General features: G+C 45.0%; 2 protein-coding genes across 3 annotated transcripts in view; one reads left to right on the top strand and one right to left on the bottom strand.

The window, feature by feature from the left end:
- The window catches only part of reep3b (receptor accessory protein 3b), a 32,476-nt gene extending 22,429 nt beyond the window's left edge, over positions 1-10,047 (top strand). The window contains exons 6-8 of the mRNA XM_083635616.1: positions 2,422-2,593; positions 5,552-5,682; positions 6,171-10,047. Of these exons, the coding sequence (XP_083491742.1) occupies positions 2,422-2,593; positions 5,552-5,682; positions 6,171-6,242 (375 nt within the window). The 3' untranslated portion in view covers positions 6,243-10,047. The remainder of the gene's footprint in view (positions 1-2,421; positions 2,594-5,551; positions 5,683-6,170) is intronic.
- A 908-nt stretch (positions 10,048-10,955) lies between these two features.
- The window catches only part of mfsd13a (major facilitator superfamily domain containing 13A), a 17,036-nt gene continuing 491 nt past the window's right edge, over positions 10,956-27,500 (bottom strand). Inside the window, exons 2-9 of one of the 2 annotated variants that reach the window (XM_083635614.1) lie at positions 23,729-23,979; positions 21,612-21,691; positions 20,174-20,623; positions 18,969-19,092; positions 18,289-18,385; positions 15,887-16,058; positions 14,553-14,746; positions 10,956-12,267 (exon numbers count right to left, since the gene is read on the bottom strand). In XM_083635614.1, the coding sequence (XP_083491740.1) occupies positions 12,017-12,267; positions 14,553-14,746; positions 15,887-16,058; positions 18,289-18,385; positions 18,969-19,092; positions 20,174-20,623; positions 21,612-21,691; positions 23,729-23,887 (1,527 nt within the window). In that variant the 5' untranslated portion in view covers positions 23,888-23,979 and the 3' untranslated portion in view covers positions 10,956-12,016. The remainder of the gene's footprint in view (positions 12,268-14,552; positions 14,747-15,886; positions 16,059-18,288; positions 18,386-18,968; positions 19,093-20,173; positions 20,624-21,611; positions 21,692-23,728; positions 23,980-27,500) is intronic. The other variant, XM_083635615.1, reaches the window with a different exon arrangement.

Raw genomic sequence — 27,500 nt, 5'->3', positions numbered from 1 at the left:
CCTCCCATGCTGTTCTATTTTCATACGTTGGCTGTTCTTATAGCAGAGCAGACCTGGCTCAAACAGTGTTGAGTACTACAGGGATGACGTCTTTTTGTAGGCGGAACCAGAAATCACCGCCATGTTGGTTCTTAGGGGAAAAAGTCTATGGGGTTGTAGAAAGTTATAAAAGTGGTCCATGTTTGTGAAGATTATCCTGCTAAGCAAAATGACCACTCCCATAAACTTTTGTTTACCACAGACCTTATTTTATGCATTTAACACAAATCCCCATTCACTGTCCCCCTTACGAACAGAAGTCTTACATCCGACTCCGGACTCATTCCTGCAGTACTCGAGAGTTGCCAGTAACCTTCTTGTAGTAGTAGAAGGTGATGTGAGGACTCAAGAGTTAAGGAGTGTTCACACCGAGATATTTATTTTTCGCTCTGTCGCTCAAGTCAACCCTTTGGAATCGCTCTGTCGCTCTGTTTAAATCGCTCATCAACAGGCACACGAAGTGACGGACATGTGGGCGATATAACGTTACGCAATGTCATGCTGTTTGTCCACTACGAGCCACCGTCATTGTTTACAAGCTAAGCCTATCAGCGTGCTCCTAATGCGAGCTGCATACCGGTAGTACAGACTTCACTTCATGTCAGCTGTCAGCCTGTCAATGCGGTTTGTTGCCACACAATAAACCAGCGGTTTGTTCCAAGCCAGAGTGATCCTTGACTCGCTCTCACACAGCAGCCAATCAGCATTGAACAGCGAGCGACTGATGCCAGCGTATTTTCGCTCGAGTTGGAATATTTCATCTTGAGCGACGAGCGTATTTTCTCCCTGTCGCTCTGTCTCTGCCGCTCGGACGCCCAGCGATTATTCTCCCAGGCGAATATACGCTCAATCGCTCGTTTGCATTGACTTTGTATGTAAACTCGACGCCAGTGACCAACTTTAATAGGTCGGTGTGAACGCCCCTTTACAGAAACATTTACTTAATTGACTTGAAAACATCTACTTTGAGGTATTCATTGCAAATACGGTTGTCAAAAATATCGTAAATAAGTATATATATATTTTTTTAAATGGATACAATACTCATTTGCAACAGGTATCAATAGTATTGATAAGTATCAATACAAAAAAATTGAAATGGATACAATACTCATTTTGCAACAATATCGATACCAGCAGTGCTTTCTTTTAATGAAAAATCAAACATACTACAAATTTTTCCCTCGCTATCATTGGTGGGTATCTGTTGCTTCAACAAGATCAAAGTGTTCTGATAGGCTGATGACTAGATCAGGGGCAATCTGCTAGTGTTCTGATAGGCTGATGACTAGATCAGGGGCAATCTGCTGGTGTTCTGATAGGCTGACGACTAGATCAGGGGCAATCTGCTGGTGTTCTGATAGGCTGATGACTACCGTAGATCAGGGGCAATCTGCTGTGTAAGTGCAGAGTTTTATCAGGCCTCTGGATTATGGAGAAGCATGCCTCCATCCATCGGTGTTGTTATTTTTATGCTTCTGCTTTTGTTGTCATTTACCCGGCGTGGTATCGAAAAGGATATTGAGTATCGATATTTTCCTGGGTATCGCAGGGATTAAAGTTCTCCGTCGCTACAATTGGAGCCAGATATGAAATGTGAAATATACCAAAATTAAAGCCCCTATATTTTTTCAATGTGTGTATTGTATTGAGTTTGAATGAAAGCTTTTTTTTTTTTTTTTTGACCGGACGTCTACATGATTCTCTTGGGCTGTGTTCAAGCCACAATAATTCTGAAAACGTTTTGCTATGGTTTCCGGGTTTCCACGTTGTCAGGGCTGAATACGACCCTGCTCACTTTATCACCATATTACCATATCCAACATCTAAGACCATATCTTTTCTCATATCACCATATTACCATAGCCAACATCTAAGACCATATCTAGTCTCATATCACCATATCTAACATCTAAGACCATATCTCTAGTAGGGCTGTGAATCTTCACTGGCCTCACGATTCGATTCGATTACGATTCAGAGGGCTACGATTCGATTCGATTACGATTATCGATGCATCTCGGTGCATCTTCAATCGATCCATCACTTTTTTTCCCAATACATGATTTATTTTTTCTCACTTTCTTTTTGCTACTTTTAAAATAAAAGTGCATTTGGAATTGCATTGTATTATGATCTATCGATTATTGATGAACATCCCTACTTTGCACACTTCGCGTGCTCGCCTTGCTCCGCAGTTGAGCAACTGTGCGTGCCCCTCCGCCTTCTTATAGTAGTGAGATATATTGCCCAGCCCTAAGTTTAAAGTTGTTGCAGACTTTTTGAGAGAACTGAAGTGCTGTTTGCTGGAGATGTGTTATTGACTGTGTGTGTGCGTGTGTGTGTGTGTGTGTGTGTGTGTGTGTGTGTGTGTGTGTGTAGGGCCAGGGTGCCATCACAGAGAAGCTGCGGAGCTTCAGCATGCACGACCTGACCCAGATCAGCCAGCAGGGGGAGGTGGAGGGAGCTGAGGACCAGCTGTACCTTTACAGCTCCCACACAGCCAACCCTGCTGTCAGGAGGTCCCAGAGCCACGACCAGGCCGACCAAGCCAGTACGAACACACACACACACACACACACACACACGCAAAAGACAGTTGACTGAGGCTGAAACGGTGGATAAACATTGCATTCCCTGTTACGTCCTTCAAAATAAATGCCTTCTGTTAGTTTGTTAGTGAGAAGATTTTAGTACGAAGGAGTAGCAGCAGGAAATGTTTTCATCAGCCCAGCTGTAACTTGACACGACTCGGAGCGATGAGGAAATGGTAAAATGAAGCAGATGTATGAAAGTACAAACCGAAACACAGATGAGAAACTAAACCTCAAACCACAGAGATTGAGTTAGAAGTTACAAAAGTACTGAAGGATAAAACACAGAGAGGCATGAGACAGAGACATGAGAGTTGAGCATCGCTATGCTCGCAACACAGCTGTTTGAGGGCGACAAGGGGGGTCGTCACGTGTGGGCTGCGGTTGGCGAGACGTCACCGCGGCCCACTTGGAGGCGGGTCCGGCGTGCTTTGGCCCCACTCTGGAGAAGGTCCACTCTGGAGAAGGTCCATCTCCACTCTGGAGAAGGTCCACTCTGGAGAAGGTCCACTCTGGAGAAGGTCCACTCTGGAGAAGGTCCATCTGGAGAAGGTCCACTCTGGAGAAGGTCCATCTGGAGAAGGTCCACTCTGGAGAAGGTCCACTCTGGAGAAGGTCCATCTGGAGCGCGGCACGGCACGGCCAAAGGTGGCAGTGGAAAAGCCAGACATGTAGCCTCTTCTGGAAGATCTCAAATGATCCCACGTCCCGGTCCCATCACACAAGCTCGCTCCCCATCTCCCACTATCCCTTTAAGATGCGTTTGGCTCAGCCAGACGGAGAGAGTTATTTAATAAAGCCGTCTGCTCCCAACATGACAGGAAATTGGAGAATTTTGACCACAGAATTGACTGGTAATGGCTGGAATGAGTGGAATGTGTTCTCCACAGCCCAGGCAGAGAAAGCAGCTGTGTTAAAGGGAAAGTCCACCCTGACAGTCTGCTAACACCTTCTTCCTCGACAAGATGATGAAGACGCTGTGTGCTGTCACATGTCTTTATGGGACCTGGACTTCTCCAAAAGCTAGACAAGAGCCAAGACCGTCATCCATGCTGTCGTCAAGAGAAAAGTTCTTTCTGCCACTCCTTTGATTTGCTGAATGGGACTTGGCCTTTGTATAACATGCAGGCTACAGTGTTTTCTCAGGCCAATCAGCATTTAGCTCAGAAGCACATGTGTGCAGTGTTATTGTTATTGTTATTGTTGTTGTTGTCCTGTGACACCACCGTCCATCACCAGCCATCCAACACACATTCAAGCTTTTTTCATCAGCTAGAAATTCTTCTCTGATAATCATGTCATTTGAAGCTGGCTCCCCTCTCCTCCCCTCCCTCTCTCCTCCCCTCCCCTCCCTCTCTCCTCCCCTCCCTCTCTCCTCTCCTCCCCTCCCTCTCTCCTCCCCTCCCCTCCCTCTCTCCACTCCCAGTGGAAAGGTGGCTGCTCGCTTCCAGCTCTGGAAACTAGGCGGTTTTCGCTAATAGACTCCAGATGTGGCAGCAACAACAACCGCAGCACATAGAACTAGAGCTAATAGACAACACATCCCTGTTTACATTCAAACTAGAGCTTTATTGAGATGATTGGACATGCTCTCTTACGAATTGCTTGCAGGGTTTTCGCGGTTCCTTAAAACGACTAAAATCAAATAATCCGAATTTTAGGCTTTAAAATGTCTTAAATTCAACTGCATTTAAAATGTCCCATACGATTTTGCCAGGTCTTAAATTATTTGGGTTATGAAGTTAACATTACTTTTTATAAAGTTTATAAAGTTGCATTAAAGTAACAATGCATAAATAGATTTGAAGCTGCTGCGCCTTGGGCAAGAAAACCTTCAAATTAGGACTTGTTGGTTGTTGGTATAAAGGCATCAGAGTCTTACTGTATGGGAAGTCTGAAAGACAAGGGGGCACGGTGGCGCAGTGGTAGCGGTGTCACCTCACAGCAAGAAGGTCCTGGGTTCGATTCCCGCCTGGGATGCTGTGGGCGTGTCCCCATCCCCATGTGGTGGGGTCGTCAAAAAGGGCCTTTCTGTGCGGAGTTTGTATGTTCTCCCCGTGCTCCACTGGGTTTCCTCCAGATAGGAGGAACCCCGCTAAACACATGCAAAAAAATAAAGAAAAACAAGTGTCAAAGACAGAAAGCCTGCTGCCATCCCCCAAGAAACCCTGTGCTTGGTAATACCTAGAATAATTATGATAAACAATTTTGCATTTACCTACAAAATACAAGAGAATGTGTGTGGCTATTTAAATGAACAAACACATGAAATGTTCATCCAGCAGGTAGTGATATATTTTTAATAGTCAGGACCTGCCATTCTGATTCTCCTTAATACAGCATGTTTACTACTACTGTATAGTCTTTCTAACCATTCTACTTCTATGATGGAGGGAGACAAAGCAGCTGCAGGGAGAGCTTGTGTCTACCGGGCCTCTACTGCCCTCTACTGGACCTGCTGCCTCCAGGATTCACAACAGTGGAACATGAATAGTCCTTACCATCTCAACACAGTATGTTGACCCAAAGAAAGCTGGTGGAGCTTAACATCTTGGCTTCCAGAAGATAATTCCACGATTAATTTTTCTTTTCTTTTTGAAAAATCCGAATCGAAAGAGTTTTCAGCCTGGAACCAAGCCAACTGGCCAGCTAGTGAATCGTGACCATAAAACATTTCATTCAGAGTTGAAAAAGCATTGAAGGGGGTGGGGGGAGTGCTGGGTACAACAGTGTGTACATATTATATTGTAAGAGTGAAGGAACTACTCACCCCATAACCCATTCCAGCATTTCCGGCCAATCAGATTGAGCGACAGAGCATTTCAGTCAATGGGAGAGCACTGTTGAGCTGTACATGTCACAGAACTTAATTGAGTCTGTTGTCTTTTCTCAGTGCTTCTCTCCATGTGTCTCTGCAGACTACTACTATGACCAGGAGGCGTCGGACGAGGAGGGCGAGCCCACGTTTTCAGAGGATGAGGCCGTCAGTCAGAAGGGATTGAGGCGATCACAGAGTGTCAAGATCACACGATCCAGGGTCCGCAAGGACGTAAGACAACTGGCTCACAAGGGGCTTTTGGGGGTGACAACACATTAGTGTTAATTTTGTCTGCTATTCTTAAGCAGTGCAGCCGCTTCTATAATTGACTCCACCGCGATTTGGGGGAGTCATCTTGACCTCAATGATGGCTCATCAGACTGAGGGGAGAGTTTGGTATTGATTGGTGATATTATTTAAGCCCCTCCCCCCATTCCTAATTGGCTGTTATTTTTTATTCTTTATCGGTGCCAAAATCGCATTGACAAGTGAGTGATGGCCCGTCGGACTCAGATAGGAAATCAACAGGAAACGTCCATCTATTGATTGTCGACCTGTATTAGGCTTCTGTATTGCGCCAAATAGCCAAATCTCTATATTATATTTGACGGGACTTATTATAAAGTAGTTTTGCAGCCAATGCTTTCACTTGAGACCAAATCAAATATCTCACACAATATGTTAGTGATGTTTTACTTCTCATGTTTTTTTTTCACCAGGCTCGCTATGGCTCCCTGAAGATCAAAGGCAAGAAGAGGCCAGCACTGACTTCTGTTAACTATGCGAACTAACAAGACTACTGACACACACACACACACACAATCCTACATTGTCAGCTACTCGTGGCGTTTTCCAACTCTTTTTGGTCTGGACTTTAGTTTTTACTATGCTGAACTCTTTCATAATGATCTTTGTGTTGACATATTTATTGCCTAATTCATTGTATCATGTACACAGAAGTGACCATACAAAGAGAACCATCACTCAAAACTAGCCACTCTTAAAGAACTTGTACGTTTCTCTTTCAGTGCGTAGAATAGATTGTTTGTTTTCATAGATTTATGCGTTTGTGTTTAGGACATTTTCATCTGTGATGTTTGATGTGTCGTCTTTTAAGATCTTCGGCCATTCTGTCAACTTACCTTTTTAATTTAATTTTAAGTTTTCGCTTCTGCTGCCTTTTCAGGTGGAGTCGCCGTAAGTAACTTTTTGTTGTGCTTGTGTGCCGTTATTATCAAGTTTTAAGGTTGTGGTGCGTTCAGGTTCAGCATGAAAATCTGAATTTTTAACTTAAGGAGCTTTGTCTCAGAGAAACACAACATTCCCTGTTACAGTCTTGACCTTCAGAGAAAAAGCAAGGAGAGGATACCAACAGGTTTCAACCTCAGGTCACTTTTGAAGCAGTCGATTGCAGAAAATGTGCCTGCGCTTCAATCCATCGACCAAAGAGAATGCCCTATTCCTGTCTAGGGCTGCACAATTAACCCAATATGAATCACCATTTTGGATTCCCACAATCATGAAAACAAGAAAATCATAATAAATTTAATGTTGTAAATCCAGCGCACGCCTTTCCCTCGCAGTGGTGTAGCTCCGCCCCTCCCCTAAAGCCCAAACACACTGGTGCATGTAGCTCCGCCCCTCCTCCAAAGCCCATACACAGTGGTGCATGTAGCTCTGCCCCTCCTCCAAAGCCCAAACACACTGGTGCATGTAGCTCCGCCCCTCCTCCAAAGCCCAAACACGCTGTGGTGCGTGTAGCGCCGCCCCCCCCTCCAAAGCCCAAAAACTGTGGTGCGTGTAGCTCCGCCCCTCCTCCAAAGCCCAAACACACTGGTGCGTGTAGCTCCGCCCCCCTCCAAAGCCCCAACACACTGTGGTGCGTGTCGCTCCAATCTGCCATCTTTGTCCATTTGTTCTTAAACCTTCCTTTGTGAAAGTTGACAATTCAAAGAAATCAATTTCTTTTTATTTTTTATTTTCCAAGAGTAAATAATCATGATCTCAATATTGATCAAAAATAATGGTGATGATCATTTTGACCATAATAGTGCAGCCCTATTCCTGTCACACACACCAGTAGAGCTCAACAGTGACCACACACTTTTTTGCAGCTCCTGTTCCGCGAGATAATTCCCCATTCATTTTCTCCATAGATGTTTTGAAAAATCCTTTTTAAGCCTGGAACCAGGCCAACCAGCTGAATCACGAGTGACCATAAAACATTTCAGTTTATAAAGAAAGAAAAAAAAAGTTTCCCCGCTTTTCATTTTTGGTTTTGGCTCAATGTTTTATGGTCGCTCGTGATTCAGTAGGTGGCTGGTTGGCTTAAAACTCTTTATATAAGGATTTTTCACTCTCGTGGAACCAGAGCTGCGAAAAAGTGTGTGCGGTCACTGTTGAGCTGTATGAGGAGAGAGACAGAGAAGAAGAAAGCTGCGGGACAGATGACAGACTCGTCCTTAGCGGGGATCTGATTCTTCAGGGTTTTTTTATTTCAGGATTCCAGCCTCAACACTCCCTTTTTATACCTAATGGACATTTCCTGTTTTCCTCCTTTTTTAGCTCATTTTTTTACAATGCGTCCTGATCACAGGGAATATCGGGAGCGTGTAAATCGGGAGCGTCTAGTTCTACGAACATGGCCTACACATCCAGAATAGAGCTGGGCGATTTGGTTGAAATCAATATGATCATAATGATTTTTCTTGATATCGATAAGTATCGCGATATGGTTCATGTATGCAGAATCACGTTAAATAATCAAATGAATGTTCATCTCATTTAACCAAATGGCAAATGTTATGTGTGATATTAACACAACAGAAACCATACCTCAATGTATCTGAGTTTTTAAGTCAAATTTGCTTGTCACTTTGGTTGAACTTAACCTGCTCCGAAACAGGTTAAGTTCAGCATAAGTTGCCATGGTGATCTACCCGGGTAAGAAGTGAACCAGCATCATAGGACGGCAAACCCAAGGGTTAAACCAAGTTACCTCACTAAGCCACTAATCTTGCGTCATAGTGCAGGCCCCTGGGCCGTTAGCTTTTTGTCTGGTGTGAAAGCGAACCAAACCAGCTGAAAAACTAAACAATGTATCATTCTCACGTCTGGTCCGAACCGAGGAACCGGACTAGTAGGCAGGTCTGAAAACGACCTAACCAACCCTAACCAAATTGTTTTAACTTGCCAAACCCTAATAACATTTTCAAATAAGCAAAACGTTTGTTAAAAACTTATTTGACTTAGCCGGGAATCGAACCCGTCCTCAGAAAGAGGTCCAACCATCAAGCCACAACTTGTGAACATTTTTCTTGTTTAACGTTGACTATATCCTAAAGCTAAACTTGACCAAATTGTTCTTGCCTAACCGTAACAACCAACGTCCTTAAAACAAAAGTAAAAATGCAATGAAACATGTTTAAAGAGTTCTATGGTGTTTGTCTGTTCCGCCAGGAGCTTGGTCTGCTTCGGGCCGCAAGGCATTCTGGGTATGTAGGCCACGTTCGCAGGGATAGATCCTGATCACATCCCTGATAGCAAATTTTGAGCTGTATTTCAGTACGTTTTGGAATGATGGATGTTTTTTAATGAAAAGCTGTCTTTATGTATTATAATCGTCCTATTTTTGTAATGTGCCTCCTCCCAAATGTGTTTTGTGTTGATGCTGTTGCTCATCATCTCAGTCTATAATGTACTCTGCTGTGGGAGGATACAACTCCCAGAATGGATGTACCCATTCTAGAAAATGATAACTCTAATACTATGAATGATCTGTTGTGATGCCTTAAAAAAAAATATTTTTGCACTTCACCCATAGTTTAGTCCACATTTGGAATTCCGTTTGATGAGATTTTTGTCTTTCAAACCCAAATCTGAGAATATTTTCTATTGTTGGATACGATTTTGTCCAGAATTCCACGACTATCTGTATTATACTCTCTAATTGTGATAACTTCTTTTAAAAAGAAATAATGTAGACGTTTAAGACTTCATCAATTTGGGACCCCCTTGAACCTCTGGAAGGGCCCCAGGAGGTCCTTTATTGGTACTGCAGTCAATGCTTCAATGCTGTCTAGTCTTTTGTAGAATTTCCCCCTCCTGTGCTGTCCTGTTGAGCGACGGTGGCTGTAATTGACAAAAGTATTAAAGGGAATGTCTTCAAATTTGAGACATAAATAAATACAATCTTTCCTTTTTGCCCCCTTCTAAAAATCTAAAAATAAGACACAGAAAAGTAAGAAATATATATTTTTTGCTTATTTTTAAGCATTGGAACTGATGCAATGTAAAAAGCAAAGGCATAACGTATGGGTTCAGTCCTAGAGACACTGATGAGAGGAATTTGTCTGGTGATGTGCAATAACAAAGCATTAATGTCCTAATGTGGCAGGGTCCATCTGAAGGCTTTATAACTGACTTAACCAAACCAAAGCTCAACCGACTTCAGTCTGAAGGCTTTATAACTGTCTTAACTATACCAAAGCTGCACCGACTTCACCACAGCTCTCTGCCTGGGCTTGTGTGAGCCGTCTGTGTGTCTGTGGGGGGGGTTTGCTGGATTTGTACATGCAATAAAAACATGCCTGAATAAAGAAAAGGCAGTCAATGAAGAAGTGTGGTTGTTAATGGTTTATTTAAGTGCCATCCTGCCATCCACCTTTGGGTGCCCACTGCCCAGACAGTATTTTTGCCTTATTTTGCCCAGTGAATGTGTGCATTTTGAAAAGCATTGTATTTAGGTCTGCATCTGCCAGCAGCCATCACGTAAGCATACTGTGTTTATGAGGATTGAGGGATAGCTTATAGGTTATTATGACTGAGGAATAAGTTATAGTTATCCCCATGGGGAAATTCATCCTCAACTAGGAACCTTCCTAGAACTAGGAGCAGTGAGCAGCCACAGTGCAGCACCCGGGGACCAACTCCAGTTATTTTGCCAGTGCCTTGATCAGGGCTACTGACAGGAGTATTAACCCTAACATACATGTCTTTGATGGTGGGAGGAAACCCACATGAACATGGGGAGAACATGCAAACTCCACACAGAAAGGACCGGGGTTTGAACCCAGGACCACCTTGCTGTGAGGCAACAGTGCTAACCACTGAGCCGTCCCTTTTTGAAGGCTGGATCAGCACCACAACTATCACATCGTCTCACATGGTCAGACCATAGATCTTCTATTTACTATGGGTCACCGCCAATTCTAACAAACTAGCGGACCCGTGGGGACCCACCCCCCTGTGAGTTAAGCCCCCACTGGTCTGGAACATGACATCACTGAACTTATTAGCCTAAGCCAGGAAGAATGACATCACATCATTAGGTAATTAGGGCAATCCCCTAATTAAAAAAATACGGCTCCGTCAGGTCACCCGCACGGGTGCTCTTTATACCCCCTGAATGTTTCAGCCCGATCGCACGTAAAACTGCACGGTCGTGGCGGGCCGAAATTCTGCTCACACACACACACTTGTCAAATCATAATAAGAGTCTGAAATCGTATGGAATGCTTTTATTGACAGAAAAATCCTATAAAGATGTCATGGCACAGCACTCCTATATTTTGGTTAATGACTTTCAACTTTGATGAGGTTTATTTGTGGTGAGGTCACAAATTCTTTGTATATAATCTGAAAAATTGTAAAATTGAACTGATAACTTTGTTAAGAACATCTTTTTCTAACACCCATCTTAAATACTGTACTATTATGCTACAATCAATGTTATACGTCCAAAAGACAAATGGCAGTTTTGTGCAAAAACTTAATACCAGACATGTCAAAATACATATCTCAACATCCAAAGGGTTGGTCATTGTGTCAAACTCCAAAGACACAGGAAGGAATCGGCTCTTGTGTGCCAATTCCATGCAGCAACAATTTCACTTTGAACACACATGCATTTTATTCCACATTTGTTATGTTTTAAATACCATTAGCCGTCACAAGTGGGCAATAACCTACTTTTGTGGTAAACCATCTCTGTCCTTGGTGAACCAGGATGTTAGTGACAATTAAATAATTACTTTGCAGCAGCAGCAGCATCCAGGCTGTACTCCAAGCCAGAATAATGCTTTACAAAATGGAGATTTCTTTGGCCCCTGACCTAAAAATGTTGTTGCCTTAGACCTTCTATATCCAAAGGATTGATTTGTTTGACTTTATCATTTGGTCATCAATTCAAATATAAATATAAGTCCAAACTTTTTATATCAAAATAAGGCAGGTTTCCTATTTTAAAAATGGTGTTTCTTATCCTTCCCAGTGGGAATTTTTTCACCGTTCATTTGCAGCTGCACAGAAAGCCATGTGATGTGCGACTCCCTCGTACACACACACTCGTACACACACACACACACACACACACACACACACACACACACACACACACACACACACACACACACACACACACACACACACACACACACACACACACACACACACACACACACGGCTGAGTGTAGACTTTAAAGCAGCTCTACACCCCGAATCCTCTCTTAAAACATTAAGAAATTGCAAACTCAACCTCTGCTAAAAGTGTCCCCCTCTAGTGGCTTCATATAGCCTTGACATCGATGAGGTGGCCGTGTTGGGCCCCTTGCCTCTGGGTCTTGATGCCCTGTAGCTTGCGGCCGTGCAGCGTGAAGCGGGACCAGGCTGCCAGCTGGAGCAGGGCGCAGGTGATGGGCACCAACACCAGCATGTAGAAGCAGCCCAGGCGGAGAGGGGGGGTCCCTGGGCCAGATTCAACAGCAGGCATCGCAACCAGAGGGTCCTTCACTGGTTCCCTCTCAAAGATATCATAACCTGGGGAAGACAAGACCCAAATGAGGAAACTTATGTAGTAGTAATAATTCATTTAATTAATTCACATAGGCTACACTGCAAACCTTAGTGCTCAATTCTGATTTTTGTGTGCTCAGATTGGATTTTTGTGTGCGTGACGGTTTACATTATCTTTTTAAAAGGGGCCAAAATCAGATTCCAGTTTGAACAGGTCACGGTCCTGAAGTGACCGGCATGCAGCCGACAGCTGGGTTTATTAACATGGTCAAGCTCGTAGGATTTTTCTCTCTTTCCCTTAATTCAAGTTTATTGAGATATATATAGATTTGTTTTAACCTTTATTTAACCAAGAAGTCCATTGAGATTGAAATCTCTTTTCCGAGGGAGACCTGACCAAGACTAGCCTGGGTAAACCCAGCCTCCACGTGACAAACTGCTATTTGATACTCTTTCCTGCAACCTGTAGTCATGTGTATCCCTCCTTGTGAGGACCTAGTCTGCGTTGTTTGTCTGTACCTGTGAAGTCATGTGTATCCCTCCTTGTGAGGACCCAGTCTGCCTCGTCTCTGTCTGTACCTGTGAAGTCATGTGTATCCCTCCTTGTGAGGACCCAGTCTGCCTTGTTTCTGTCTGTACCTGTGAAGTAATGTGTATCCCTCCTTGTGAGGACCTGGTCTGCGTTGTTTCTGTCTGTACCTGTGAAGTCATGTGTATCCCTCCTTGTGAGGACCCAGTCTGCCTTGTCTCTGTCTGTACCTGTGAAGTCATGTGTATCCCTCCTTGTGAGGACCCAGTCTGCCTTGTTTCTGTCTGTACCTGTGAAGTCATGTGTATCCCTCCTTGTGAGGACCTAGTCTGCGTTGTTTCTGTCTGTACCTGTGAAGTCATGTGTATGCCTCCTTGTGAGGACCCAGTCTGCCTTGTTTCTGTCTGTACCTGTGAAGTCATGTGTATCCCTCCTTGTGAGGACCCAGTCTGCATTGTTTCTGTCTGTACCTGTGAAGTCATGTGTATCCCTCCTTGTGAGGACCCAGTCTGCCTCGTCTCTGTCTGTACCTGTGAAGTCATGTGTATCCCTCCTTGTGAGGACCTAGTCTGCATTGTTTCTGTCTGTACCTGTGAAGTCATGTGTATCCCTCCTTGTGAGGACCTAGTCTGCGTTGTTTCTGTCTGTACCTGTGAAGTCATGTGTATCCCTCCTTGTGAGGACCCAGTCTGTGTTGTTTCTGTCTGTATCTGTGTAGTCATGTGTATCCCTCCTTGTGAGGACCTAGTCTGCCTTGTTTCTGTCTGTACCTGTGAAGTCATGTGTATCCCTCCTTGTGAGGACCCAGTCTGTCTCGTTTCTGTCTGTACCTGTGAAGTCATGTTTATCCCTCCTTGTGAGGACCCAGTCTGCCTTGTCTCTGTCTGTACCTGTGAAGTCATGTGTATCCCTCCTTGTGAGGACCTAGTCTGCATTGTTTCTGTCTGTACCTGTGAAGTCATGTGTATCCCTCCTTGTGAGGACCCAGTCTGCCTCGTCTCTGTCTGTACCTGTGAAGTCATGTGTATCCCTCCTTGTGAGGACCTAGTCTGCATTGTTTCTGTCTGTACCTGTGAAGTCATGTTTATCCCTCCTTGTGAGGACCCAGTCTGCCTTGTTTCTGTCTGTACCTGTGAAGTCATGTGTACCCCTCCTTGTGAGGACCCAGTCTGCCTTGTCTCTGTCTGTACCTGTGAAGTCATGTTTATCCCTCCTTGTGAGGACCCAGTCTGCCTTGTCTCTGTCTGTACCTGTGAAGTCATGTGTATCCCTCCTTGTGAGGACCTAGTCTGCATTGTTTCTGTCTGTACCTGTGAAGTCATGTGTATCCCTCCTTGTGAGGACCCAGTCTGCCTCGTCTCTGTCTGTACCTGTGAAGTCATGTGTATCCCTCCTTGTGAGGACCCAGTCTGCCTCGTCTCTGTCTGTATCTGTGTAGTCATGTGTATCCCTCCTTGTGAGGACCCAGTCTGCCTTGTCTCTGTCTGTACCTGTGAAGTCATGTGTATCCCTCCTTGTGAGGACCCAGTCTGCCTCGTCTCTGTCTGTACCTGTGAAGTCATGTGTATCCCTCCTTGTGAGGACCTAGTCTGCATTGTTTCTGTCTGTACCTGTGAAGTCATGTTTATCCCTCCTTGTGAGGACCCAGTCTGCGTTGTTTCTGTCTGTACCTGTGTAGTCATGTGTATCCCTCCTTGTGAGGACCTAGTCTGCCTTGTTTCTGTCTGTACCTGTGTATCCCTCCTTGTGAGGACCCAGTCTGTCTCGTTTCTGTCTGTACCTGTGTAAATGCACAGCAGCCAGGTGCCGATGAGGGGGGCGAATGTCTGGCCAGGTTTGGTCACCAAGGCAACCATCCCAAAGACGAGCGCGGAGGCGGCCTGCTGACGCCGATGCAACACAAAGTCCTCGTCCACCAGGTCAGAGATAACCAGCTTCAGCAGCTTGCAGGTTCCCTCTGTGAATACCCGGTTACTGAGAGGAACACAAGGCCGGTTGTTACACTCTCCAGTGTCGCTAGAATAGGAAACTAAATCTCACGGCTTGCAATTCTCTTATCTTAAAAATAGTTCACCACACTTGGTGGACAGTTATTATAATTTTTTCCTTCTGATTCTTCCCCCCCATCTTCTCCCCAATTGTACTTGGTCAATTCTACCCCGGTCGTTGGTGAACAACTGTTGATGACACTTTCATTACAAAGATTTTTCTAATGTCAAAAACAAAAACAAAAACAATTGTTCACCAAGGGTAGATTTTGTTGAGAAAACATTGACGTGATATTGTTAACTAACATGTCGGTATGGTCACTTGATGGTTTGATATGAGCTTAGCTTGTGTTTGAGAGGGCTGATATGACTTGCCACAAACCACAAAAGGGCTTGGCTGATGTGTGCTTGAGAGAGAACGCATTGACATGCTATTGCTATGCTAATGCTAACTATAACAGCACGGTCATTTGCCACTGATATTCAGTCACAATGACTTGTGCTTTTGCACTTCAGGAATGAGCAGCCCAAATTAAAACAATCAAGGTATTTAAATTGCAGCTCACCTTAACATCAGAAACACATTTTTCCTCTCACCTGTAGTGCCATCTATCCCTCTAGAAAGTTTTGCGTTAGTTGCCTGGGTTTCCAGTTTCATGTAGGAACTATTCCCCCCCGACCGAAATACTCCGACTAGCTGCTAGCTAGTTCCTACATGAAAGCAGCAACTAGCTAGCAGCTAGTGGGTGTAGTTTGGTCGAAAATAGAGACTAGTTCCTACCTGAAACTGCTCATAACAAGGTCTGTGGATTATCTTGAGTAACCGGGTCATGATTTCTGGAGAGAAACATTGCTGTTGAGTTTTTCAATTGTTTTTTTTGGGGGGGCGCTTTGAGCACCACAAGCCGAGTGCCACCCAATTCCACTGTATTTGCGAGAAAGCAGAAATCTCCAGGGCCGATATCTCCAAAGTCCAGACAACTAACACAAAACCATCTAGATCAGCGGTTCCCAACCTTTTCCAACTCAGGGCCCACTTGAAAATCTCAAAACTTTTCGCGGCCCACCTCCGACCGACTGTGTGTGTGTGTGTGTGTGTGTGTGTGTGTGTGTGTGTGTGTCATACCTAGCGATGAAGATGCACAGCAGAAAGACGTGGTCAGCCCCTGCCAGCAGCATGGCCACACTAAGGCCCAGTTTGAGCATAAAAAGCCAGCGGATGACCTGGTAAACTCCATGGCGCTGGCAAAGTGTCAGGAAATACAAGTTGTTCAGGTGGGGGGCGATGTAAGAAATCCCTGCATGAAAGCAGAAGCAGAGCAACACAATCAAGAAACAGAAAAAAAGACAAAATATCCACCCTTACATACACTACACCTCCATCTGTTTGTATCCACCCTTACATACACTACACCTCCTGCACCTCCATCTGTTTGTATCCACCCTTACATACACTGCACCTCCATCTGTTTGTATCCACCCTTACATACACTACACCTCCTGCACCTCCATCTGTTTGTATCCACCCTTACATACACTACACCTCCATCTGTTTGTATCCACCCTTATATACACTGCACCTCCATCTGTTTGTATCCACCCTTACATACACTACACCTCCATCTGTTTGTATCCACCCTTACATACACTGCACCTCCATCTGTTTGTATCCACCCTTATATACACTGCATCTCCATCTGTTTGTATCCACCCTTATATACACTGCACCTCCATCTGTTTGTATCCACCCTTACATACACTGCATCTCCATCTGTTTGTATCCACCCTTATATACACTGCACCTCCATCTGTTTGTATCCACCCTTACATACACTACACCTCCATCTGTTTGTATCCACCCTTATATACACTGCACCTCCATCTGTTTGTATCCACCCTTACATACACTACACCTCCATCTGTTTGTATCCACCCTTATATACACTGCACCTCCATCTGTTTGTATCCACCCTTACATACACTACACCTCCATCTGTTTGTATCCACCCTTACATACACTGCACCTCACCTCCATCTGTTTGTATCCACCCTTACATACACTGCACCTCACCTCCATCTGTTTGTATCCACCCTTACATACACTGCACCTCCATCTGTTTGTATCCACCCTTACATACACTACACCTCCATCTGTTTGTATCCACCCTTATATACACTGCACCTCCATCTGTTTGTATCCACCCTTACATACACTGCACCTCACCTCCATCTGTTTGTATCCACCCTTACATACACTGCACCTCACCTCCATCTGTTTGTATCCACCCTTACATACACTGCACCTCACCTCCATCTGTTTGTATCCACCCTTATATACACTACACCTCCATCTGTTTGTATCCACCCTTACATACACTACACCTCCATCTGTTTGTATCCACCCTTACATACACTGCACCTCACCTCCATCTGTTTGTATCCACCCTTACATACACTGCACCTCCATCTGTTTGTATCCACCCTTATATACACTACACCTCCATCTGTTTGTATGCACCCTTACATACACCTCACCTCCATCTGTTTGTATCCACCCTTACATACACTACACCTCCATCTGTTTGTATCCACCCTTACATACACTGCACCTCCATCTGTTTGTATCCACCCTTACATACACTACACCTCCATCTGTTTGTATCCACCCTTACATACACTGCACCTCCATCTGTTTGTATCCATCCTTACATACACTACACCTCTATCTGTTTGTATCCACCCTTACATACACTACACCTCCATCTGTTTGTATCCACCCTTACATACACTACACCTCCATCTGTTTGTATCCACCCTTACATACACTGCACCTCCATCTGTTTGTATCCATCCTTACATACACTGCACCTCCATCTGTTTGTATCCATCCTTACATACACTGCACCTCCATCTGTTTGTATCCACCCTTACATACACTGCACCTCCATCTGTTTGTATCCACCCTTATATACACTGCACCTCCATCTGTTTGTTTGGTTGCTGAAAAGCACTTGTCAAGTAAAAAAAAAAAGAGCATGCCCACAAAGCTTGCATGTTGCGTGGTCCAAGCAGTGGAATAACTTCAGTGAACATTGGCCATATTCTTTTGCCATGCAACAATTTTACTTAGCATAAAATATGATGAATATCGTGCACACTCTTCTCTTTAAATGAAAAAATGGTTTTGAATTGCAAGAGGAGTGTGTGGAATTTCCTTCACATGTGATCTTAAATTCGTCCTAACACACCTGCATTAAGGAGGTTTGGATGCATGAGTTTTTCCCTGACTCAATGTACACCAGATGCGTTACGGCTGCGTTGTGGATCCAGTAAAACTGCCGGATCAGACTCTCGCCCATGTTAATAGATGGGCAACACATGCGGTACGGGAAAATTACTTAATTATTCGAAAATCTGAAATTCGTTGCCCATCCCTATTACATGAGCGTGGGTCTGTTCGCAGCCCTACCGGAGCTGTACCGCATCTGTTCCGGAGCTGGTGGACATTAGCCCTTAAAGTGAACTCACCTAGTAAGATAGAACCCGTAGAGGCAGATATACTGTCAGATAGGAGATGCTCCAGGAAAAGAGGGAAGAAGTTGTTATTGAAATGGCAGTGAAACACCTGCAGGGGGGGGCAAAGACAATATTAGAGTGCAACTGAGTAGATGAGGAACTGCTATACCCAGGCAAGAAGAAGAGGGAAGAGAGAGTAACCCAGTTTCCCACAGGCCTTTCGCTATCCAGAACACCTTTACTGATTGGCGAATGATTTCTGTATTAGAATGCTTATGAGAAACTGGGTCTAAAAAATAAGAACCAAAAACAGAAGAATAAAAAACATGATTTTTTTTTTTTTCCCCGCTGCGACCAGCATTCACTGTCGGTCCGTCGGTCCACAAAAAGTTCACCACTCTTTAGCGGGCACAGTTTTGGAGCAAGCATGGAGGTCAAGTGTGTGTGTGTGTGTGTGTGTGTGTGTGTGTGTGTGTGTGTGTGTGTGTGTGTGTGTGTGAACGTGTGTGTTTGAGTTCATGCCTATTGGCTAAAAGGGGGGCGATTTCAAAACGCAGGATGGCAGAGTAGGGTGGGCTGCCTCTGTCCAGCTACTGCGAATTCGCGCTTGTTTTTCTCCACTGCTTCTCCATGTGTCACTACGAGTGTTAACGGCATGTAGACACTGATGTGATTGCCATCCTCAGATTTACCTGGACAAGGTTCATTGATGAGAACCACATGAAGTTTGTGTGCGTGGAGAGCTGCTTGAGGTACCCTCCAATAGAGACAGGCTTGTCCGGCTGGCTCAGTGGAGCATCATGGCCGACACTCAGCCTGCAAGAGAAGAAAAGGGAGAGAGCGGGGACACAAAGCAGGGATGCAAACACATCAGGGGTAAAGAAACACATTATAGCGAGGATGCTCAACACATTATAGCGAGGATGCTCTGCTAGGGTCTGGCTTCCCTGCTGTCCCCGATTTGAATCAGATCATTGTTACACCTTTGGGATAGTCGCTTCATAATGCATGAGAGCGACTGAAAGAATAATGAGGGCAGAGAGCCACTGAGGGAAAAAGGAGAGAGGGGAAGAAAGGAGAAGAAACCAAACACTCACAGTCTGTCTACTGCCGAACCAGTCAATCAGCCAACACCCTAAAGTACTAAAGATACTAAGATACTAAAGTACTAAGGTACTAAAGATGATGGTTGTGATTCTGATAAGATTGGTCGTTGCATTTAACAAGTGTTTATTTCCTCATTCTGAATTATTCATGAGTGAGCAAATATTGCCAAAAGGTGACAAGTTTGCAACTTTGTGTCACTTTGTGACAGCAAAACAGCGGCAGCATCATCATCATCATAACTAAAAGGGAGCATGTGGGCTCTGCGATTTTTGTCCCGTTTCCCGGAAGTGATGTCACTCAACTGGAAGTGATGTCATCAGTGATGTCACTTGAGCAATTGTGCATTGCAACATCACTGATGATATCATCGGTGATGTCATAAGACTGATGATGTCATCAGTGACGTCAAAATCATCTTATGGCATTACTGATGATGTCACAGGCACGGAAGTAAACTTCAGGGCAATAACATTTTGTGCGCAACACACACACACGCGCGCGCGCCAATAAGGCAGGCCAGGCCACACAGCAGCCGAGCTGCTTATGCGAGCTGCAGGGCCAGCTCGGCGAGCTGCATGGGGGCCTAGAAATCGAGTGCGCGAGTGTTTGAACTCATTCTGGAGACAGGGCAGAGTACTTAGTTTACACTTACTCTTTAAGGATCAGCAGACAGGGCAGAGTAATTAGTTTACACTTACTCTTTAAGGATCTGCAGACAGGGCAGAGTACTTAGTTTACACTTACTCTTTAAGGATCTGCAGACAGGGCAGAATACTTAGTTTACACTTACTCTTTAAGGATCAGCGCCTCGTCCTGTCCCCGTCGAGCCTTCTTCTGAAAACGGCGCCGCAGCACCCGGGACACCAAGACAAAGCCCAAGATGGAAAAGGCTGCCAGCGTCACACAGAACAGACGGAAGGAATGGAAGTCCTCTTTGTCCCAGAACGAGTAAGAGAGGAAGACCGAGAACGCGCCAAGAGCGCTGAACACCGAGCAGTGGAAGTTGAGGCGCGTGCGGTCACTGGCGGACACGGCGAGGTCGGCCAGCAGGGCGCTGTGGTTGAGGTCCACCACGGTGAGGAAGCCATCGTACAGACACAGACACAGCAGGAACTGCAGACCTGGCCGGGCCCACGCCACCCAGAAGGACAGGAAGGACAGAGCAAAGAGAGGGCCACTCCTGGACAGGGCCTGAACACGCTTCAGCACCACCTCTGGAGATGTGATCTGGGACCCCACCCTAGGGTAAATAAAAACAAAACATTAAAACAGATGTGTGTTGGGTAATATGTCCCATCCTGAAATTCAAAATAAGTCAAGTATAAATAACACAAACGCTGAATGTATCATCTTCCTTCCGTCCATGTATATCTCACTACTATAATAAAGCGAGGGGTTCCACATGGCTCACACTGCGTACGGCTTACAATTCACCCATCGTTAAGTCCCGCCTCGCTTGGTTACTGTTGCTATGGAAGGCACACTTCCGCACCCGATACGTAAACGAGCCGAAACAGTTTTCTTTGCTTGCCAACAACAGCAACTGTGAGCTAAGCTAACGCTAACGTTAGATAGCGTCGACTCGTACCTTGGAGCAAACAGGCTGAGTCTTGCGTTGAGACTAGTTGACATGTTGATCCTCGATGGTTTCAGCTGCTCGTGAGGTCTTCCACACTGTGTAATCCATATCCAGGATCTCTCCTTTTGCGTTTTGGGCTTTGGAAAAGGGAAATGACACCCTGCAGGAGGATGTCATTTCATTTAGAGGAGGGCTTCCTCTAAACTTTGAGGATATCTCGCGTCGGACTTGCAGGTAAACACTGCACACCGGTTGAGCATAGTGCCAAAGTCACGCCTCTTCTGGGTTAAGGCATACAAACCAAGGGATTTTTTCTGCCATTCATTTTTCCATGTACGTTTGCTGCAGCGCTGTGCGTGCAGGACGGTATGTCTGTCAACAATATGACCGCGGCGTGCAGGACGGTATGTGTCTGTCAACAATATGACCGCGGCGTGCAGGACGGTATGTGTCTGTCAACAATATGACCGCGGTGCGTGCAGGACGGTATGTGTCTGTCACTCATGTTAGGTTTAGGAAGATAAATAGTCCTAAATCAGGTTTAGCTTGTTTTGCAACATCTCAAATGTCTGCTTAAAATGTGCTTTACAGCTAAGATGAAAACAGTCATTGAACATAAGGAGGAAGGAAGGAGAGAGGCAGCACTTACTGTGGAGAGCTGAGGAAGGAGCGGTCGCTCAGCCAGCCAAAGAGAGGGTCATTCAGACTGTTCCATATGAGAAATACTGTCTGTGAAAAGACAGAGAAAGACAAGGAGACAATAAACCTTTGTCAAATCTGACAAAGAAAAGATTCAAAACAAAATCAGGGCTAATAGCGGCTGCGGGTTAAGTCAGATTAAGATGACAGTCTAACCATATCAAACTTCTCAAAATTAATAAGAAAACAGACACAAGATCATTAAACAAGTTTCCAATGACTGTATATGTAACAGATCATTAAACAAGTTTCTAGGGATGGGGCCGATCCAATATCGGTATCGGGTGCCGATATTCGCACTAATTCACGGATCGGATCAGATCGGATTTTTTTTTTTTTTTTTTGCAATTCCAGCGTAATACAGCGCTGGCCGTAATTTGCCCATGTATAATAGTATCCTTCTTTGCCTTGTATATTTTCTTAATTTTGTCTGCTTTTTGCAAGGTATATTTTTAAAAAAATCTTTAATTGGCCAAATCTTTGCCTATACTGTATATTCAAGAAAAATATTGGTATCGGCATAATATCGGTATCGGCAGATATCTAAAAAAATTCAGGTATCGGAATCGGATCGGAAATGAAAAAAGTGGATTGGTGCATCCCTACAAGTTTCCAATGACTGTATATGTAACAGGGGTTGGTTTGGCTTTAGGGAAGCACGATGATATCGGCACGGCACGTCATCGCTAAAGAATTTCTAATTAAATATGGGCATTGGCCCGCAACGAACATTTCTGCCGATATGACACTGAGGCCGATAGAATTACGCTTTAATTATGCCCAAATATGGCATTTTTTACATCACCTATTAAGTTGAATTAGTTTTCTTCTAATTTTTCCCAGTGGATGTGTGTACATTTGAAAAAGCATTGTGCCTGCATCACTGGTCAGTGTAGTGGTCCAGTTTGCCCTTTTTAACTCATTGAGTGCCAAGGACGAGTATGTTCGTCTATTCAGATACTAACGTAGAGTGCCAAGGACGAGTATGTTCGTCAATTGCGTTTTTTGACGGTGGGACGTGGATCAAAGCCTCAGGCATCTCCTGTACAAATATTGTAGCTATTGAAGGTGTATAACCTATTTTACGGACTCATTAGGTGGCGACAGTGCTCTCCAGATTAGAGAAAGGTCCGGAAAACAGCAGGAAATAGCCCCGTGATGAAAGAGAAACCGCTCATGCTGCAGCCAGAGCCATATAGATTGCTCTGTCTGGAGCTGACGTTGGCTGCGAACAGCAGTCAATCCGCGCCCACAACTGAGCCCCTCTGCCTCTGTCTGTCTGTCTGCATAGTTTCTCTACACGATTAGCCGCCAGAAAAGCAGCACCCGACGCCGAAGGGCCAAACCATTCTCAGCAGTCCGGTTTAGCTTTTCCGTGTCGCGCTGGGAGCCGGCGCACAAAAACGGAGCACTCCGAAAATAGACTGGGTGCGTGTTAGGCTGTGTGTTAGTGTGGGGAGGAGTTTGCAGCTGAGGGGGGGAGAGGGGGGTGGGGCACGCAGGGCACCACACAACTACACCACGTCACTACATCAGAAAATATTATCTTCAGAGTCAGTGAATGTGCTTGAAATGCTTCAGTTCACAAAAGGCGGAATATCTCAGCTTCTAATTTGAAACGCATGTTTTTGCTCAAAACAACCTATCTTCTCCGACTCATAACTAAAGAACGGAAAATGGTATCAATAAACTTTTTTTTGCTGATGATACAATAGAGTCAGCTCGTTCTTTGTGCGTGTTCGGTGTTTACATAGTAATATCACACAATATTCTGTGGGCCTCGAGAAATCACTGAAAACGCTCTGAAACTCTGGCACTGGGAGCGTCCGTTCTCCAAAAGTGGCTGGCACTCAATGAGTTAAAATAGAAAACACTGACTGAACTCAGGTTGTCTACCTGTTGAATTGGTCAGCAGCACTAGGACTGATATACAGGCTTACTAGTACTGCTGAAACTTACCAGGATTGGCCTGATACATTTGTGACAACTTCAAGCCTCATCTATAAGGAAAAATCAGATCAAATCCCCCCAATTGACAACTATGGACACAGGTTTCCTCTCACTTACCTCGCCCACCCAGAAGGAGACCTTGTCAATCTTGTAGACGGACACAAATGTCTCCACATAGTAAAGCAGGAACACATTGTGGAGGATGGAGGTAAAGAGAGCCAGAGAGCCATAGAGCAGTGCAGTGGAGAGGACACCTTTCCAGAAGCTTCTGCCCATTCTTCTCACTCACGCCACTCTGTCTTTTCCTCCAGGCCGAGCTGCACTCATCCCACGGCCTGGCCGGCCCAGGGTCACCACCTCACCATGGCCTGCAAAAACCAGCAAGCAAAACACAGCACAGGTGGAGACATTCGTTAAAGTTTGGGGGTCTTAAAACTGCTACACTTTTTTCTCTCCAGTTCGGCAGCCAAATGAGAAATGTATTCTTTCAACATTATTTTTATTCAAATTTTCATATCAAGTACAAATTAGGTGCATATTACAACAGCAGCTCAGCTGGAATATCAACAGTCGAATTGTCTAATTGAAGCCCATCTAGTTGTTCTATGAACGGAATAAAATGACCCCATGTCTTAAGGAAGTTCTGAAGGGCACCATTGAAGGTAGATTTGATATTTTCTCATTTGAGATTGGACATGATGTCTCTAATAAGACGAGTATGGATGGGTGGAGCAGCACTCTTCCAATTCAGTAATATCGAGCGCCGTGCTATGGTGCTAGTAGCTACGGTGCTAGTAGCTACGGTGCTAGTAGCTACGGTGCTACTAAGTAGTCGAGATGAAAAGTTTATTCTTTCATCCTGAAACAGACCCATGAGGACACACCCTTGTTTATGTGAGAAGACCTACACAGACACAGGCCTACAGTACACTACTAAGCCTTGGGCGTTCTCACAAGTTTCCATTGCAACATCTCAGGGTCATATTTCAACATCTCAGGGTCATATTTCAACATCTCAGGGTCATATTTCAGGACAAACAACCCAATATGACTTGCTATATTAAGCTTTGTGTATGTGTGTGTGTGTGTGTGTGTGTGTGTGTGTGTGCGTGTGCGTGCGTGAACTGATCATTAACTTTCCTCACATAATGGCATGGAAAGAAAGTTAGTAGTACTCCATATTCCATATCCAGTTAAAAATGACCAAAACCAACACCTCCCTCGGTCTTACATCATTTCAATCTGCCTGTGACTTAGCCCCATAATGTGACGCTGCTACTGTACTCCCATATTCTCATTCAGCAGTCAGCGTCACACAGCGTTCGATTCGTCAATGAGTGGGAAACGCTGTTCAAAAAGCTCTCCTACCCGTATCCGACCTCCGATTGCAGATCCGAAGTAGACTCAGCCCTCAGTCTTAATCCGTTTCACTACTGTAAGACTGAGAATATTACTATTTAAATCTTGTCATAACGTTAGGTGGTGCTGTTGGAAGCCTTGCATCGGAGAGCCAATCATGAGTGTTGTGGGCGGGCCTGCTTTCTGGGAGCAGTGACGCTCATGCAGAACCGGTGCTGTAGCGTTTGTGGAGCAACATATTAATCACTTAGAAACAAACATAACCTGTTAATAGGACGTGTTTCATCCGGCCCCGGCGGCTACAGGTCTTTCCCCCAGCGATATGCCCGACTCCCGAGGCTACGTTACAGAGCCTGCTGATGACTTCACAGCATTCACAGTAGCAAGCGGACCACTTCCGGGTAGGACAAATGATTGTAAAATAAACAACAGGTATAAACTCTCTTTGCAGCACATCAGTGTCTTGCTTTATATTGGAACTATGAAACATTGCATTGCCGCTACCAAATAAAATTCTAATAATAAATGTAGGCGTGTCTGCTGCCGGCCGTTCTCGCCGGGCTCGGAGAGACAGTTTCTGACAGTGAAATTCCCAGACGTTTGGTGGCACAGCTCACCAAACGTCTGGGAGCCGAGACTAGATCCGAAGATATGATAGTAACCCTAGTGAAGCCAGTAATTTGACCGGTGCTGTTAAAATGATACTGCTTGCGTGAAACAACCATTTAGAAGCAGTCTTTCCACAGCCTGTGTCGTAGTGAGGACAGGAGAAGCTTCCTAGTGCCGACAGGAACCTTGGGAGTTTGAGTATTTCATGACATGTTTTGCTGCCCGGGTGCGCTGAATTTGCGTTGATCACTGACAGCCGCCGTCTCCGTGTGACTGTATGTGTTGTTTGCTCGCCACGTGCAAGCGGTGCACCATGATAGTGAGATCAAACACACCCTGCTGTAAATTCAGCGCAGGCTGTGGAAAGACTGCTTCTAAACGGTTGTTTCACGCAGCAGTATCATTTTAACAGCGCCGGACAAATTACTGGCTTCAGTAGGGGGACTATCATATCTTCGGATCTGCAATCGGAGGTCGGATACGGGTAGGAGAGCTTTTTTAACAGCGTTTCCCACCCATTGACGAATCGAACGCTGTGTGACGCAGACTGTTGTACGAGAATATCGGAGTACAGTAGCAGGGTCACGTTATGGGGCTACCTGTGACTGGAATTGTCAATTGCAGTCTCACACACATATTGGCAAAGGAATTTCCTTCAAAATACCAATAGGCTTCTTACATGACACTTAGTAGGAGAAAGAGAGCCAGCACACAAAACTGTCCTTTCGTTGAGTTTATTCCAGCTTAACACCAGGTACAGCACACGCTGAAGAAGGCCGTTAGGCTGAAACGTCCGTGTGCTGTACCTGGTGTTAAGCTGGAATAAGCTCAACGAAAGGACATTTTTGTGTGCTGGCTCTCCTTCTCCTACTAAGTATCTCCTGTGCCGTGCACCGAAACTTTAAAAACACCGGTGAGTGTGCTCGCTGCTGGCTTATGCCAGTTTGTTTGAACATTCTTACATGACACACCTCCATTCCCACAAGCTCAGGCTTGCTTGGCACTTCTCGTGTAATAAACCAAATATCTGCAAACATCTTCTCACATCTTGGGCAGGGAAAGTCATAAAACAGCTTACAGAGAAACAATGGCAAGGCAAAGGGATAGTAACTTTGGTGTCTATTATTACTCTCAGTCTCCCATTTAAGTAGTGTCTAGGCCCAGGTGTGATACTGTATTCACATCACAGGATCACAGTAAGATAGCAACCTTGGCATAGCAATCTCCCTTTGAGTGCAACACTCTCTCTCATCCAACCCTGGTCCTATCAGATCCAAGCAGTGAAGCGGGAGGACTCTTGGTTCCCTGCACCGTATCAGACATCACAGTGAGCAATTCCCATCTCACCTTATCAAAAGTAGCCTACTTGGGAAGAGGCAGCAGAGTGGGACTTAGATGTGCAAATATCCAATTCATGTCCACTCAACCAGGGCAGATTCAGAGCTGTTTTCACCTGTGGAGAGCTTTCTTCTTGGCAAAGATCAGGTGTGGTGGCAGGGGAGCTGGACTCAGTGAGTGTGCACCTGTTTGTCTGCACCTGTGTGGCAGAGCGTGGGACTGAGCTAATGATAGCTGATCTCATGACAGATGAGCAGAATGGACCTCTTACCAACTACAGACACCCAGTGATCGGATTTCTGGTACCGAGAAAGCCATTTAGACTACAATATCAACACTGCCACTGCCAGGGTAAGCTATTCAGGGGTTCAAACAACTGCCCCTGAGGACACCCAGGACAGGTATGCACTCACAGTGCCCTGAGATCAGATGTGAAGGGGGTCAAGCTGGACAGCTGGACACCGGGTGTAGACAAGTCAAGGAGTGTATGGACCTCCCCAATGCGCCAGCTAATGTTACTTAGCAAACATCTGACAGAAACAGCTGAATTAAGTTGCTCGTCTTGAAAAAGCAACCTCGCTGA

Source organism: Poromitra crassiceps, assembly GCF_964638095.1.
Source record: "Poromitra crassiceps genome assembly, chromosome: 4".
NCBI classification, from domain to species: Eukaryota; Metazoa; Chordata; class Actinopteri; order Beryciformes; family Melamphaidae; genus Poromitra; species Poromitra crassiceps.
The sequence above is the reverse complement of the archived record's forward strand: the minus strand, read 5'-3'. Positions and strand labels throughout refer to the sequence as shown.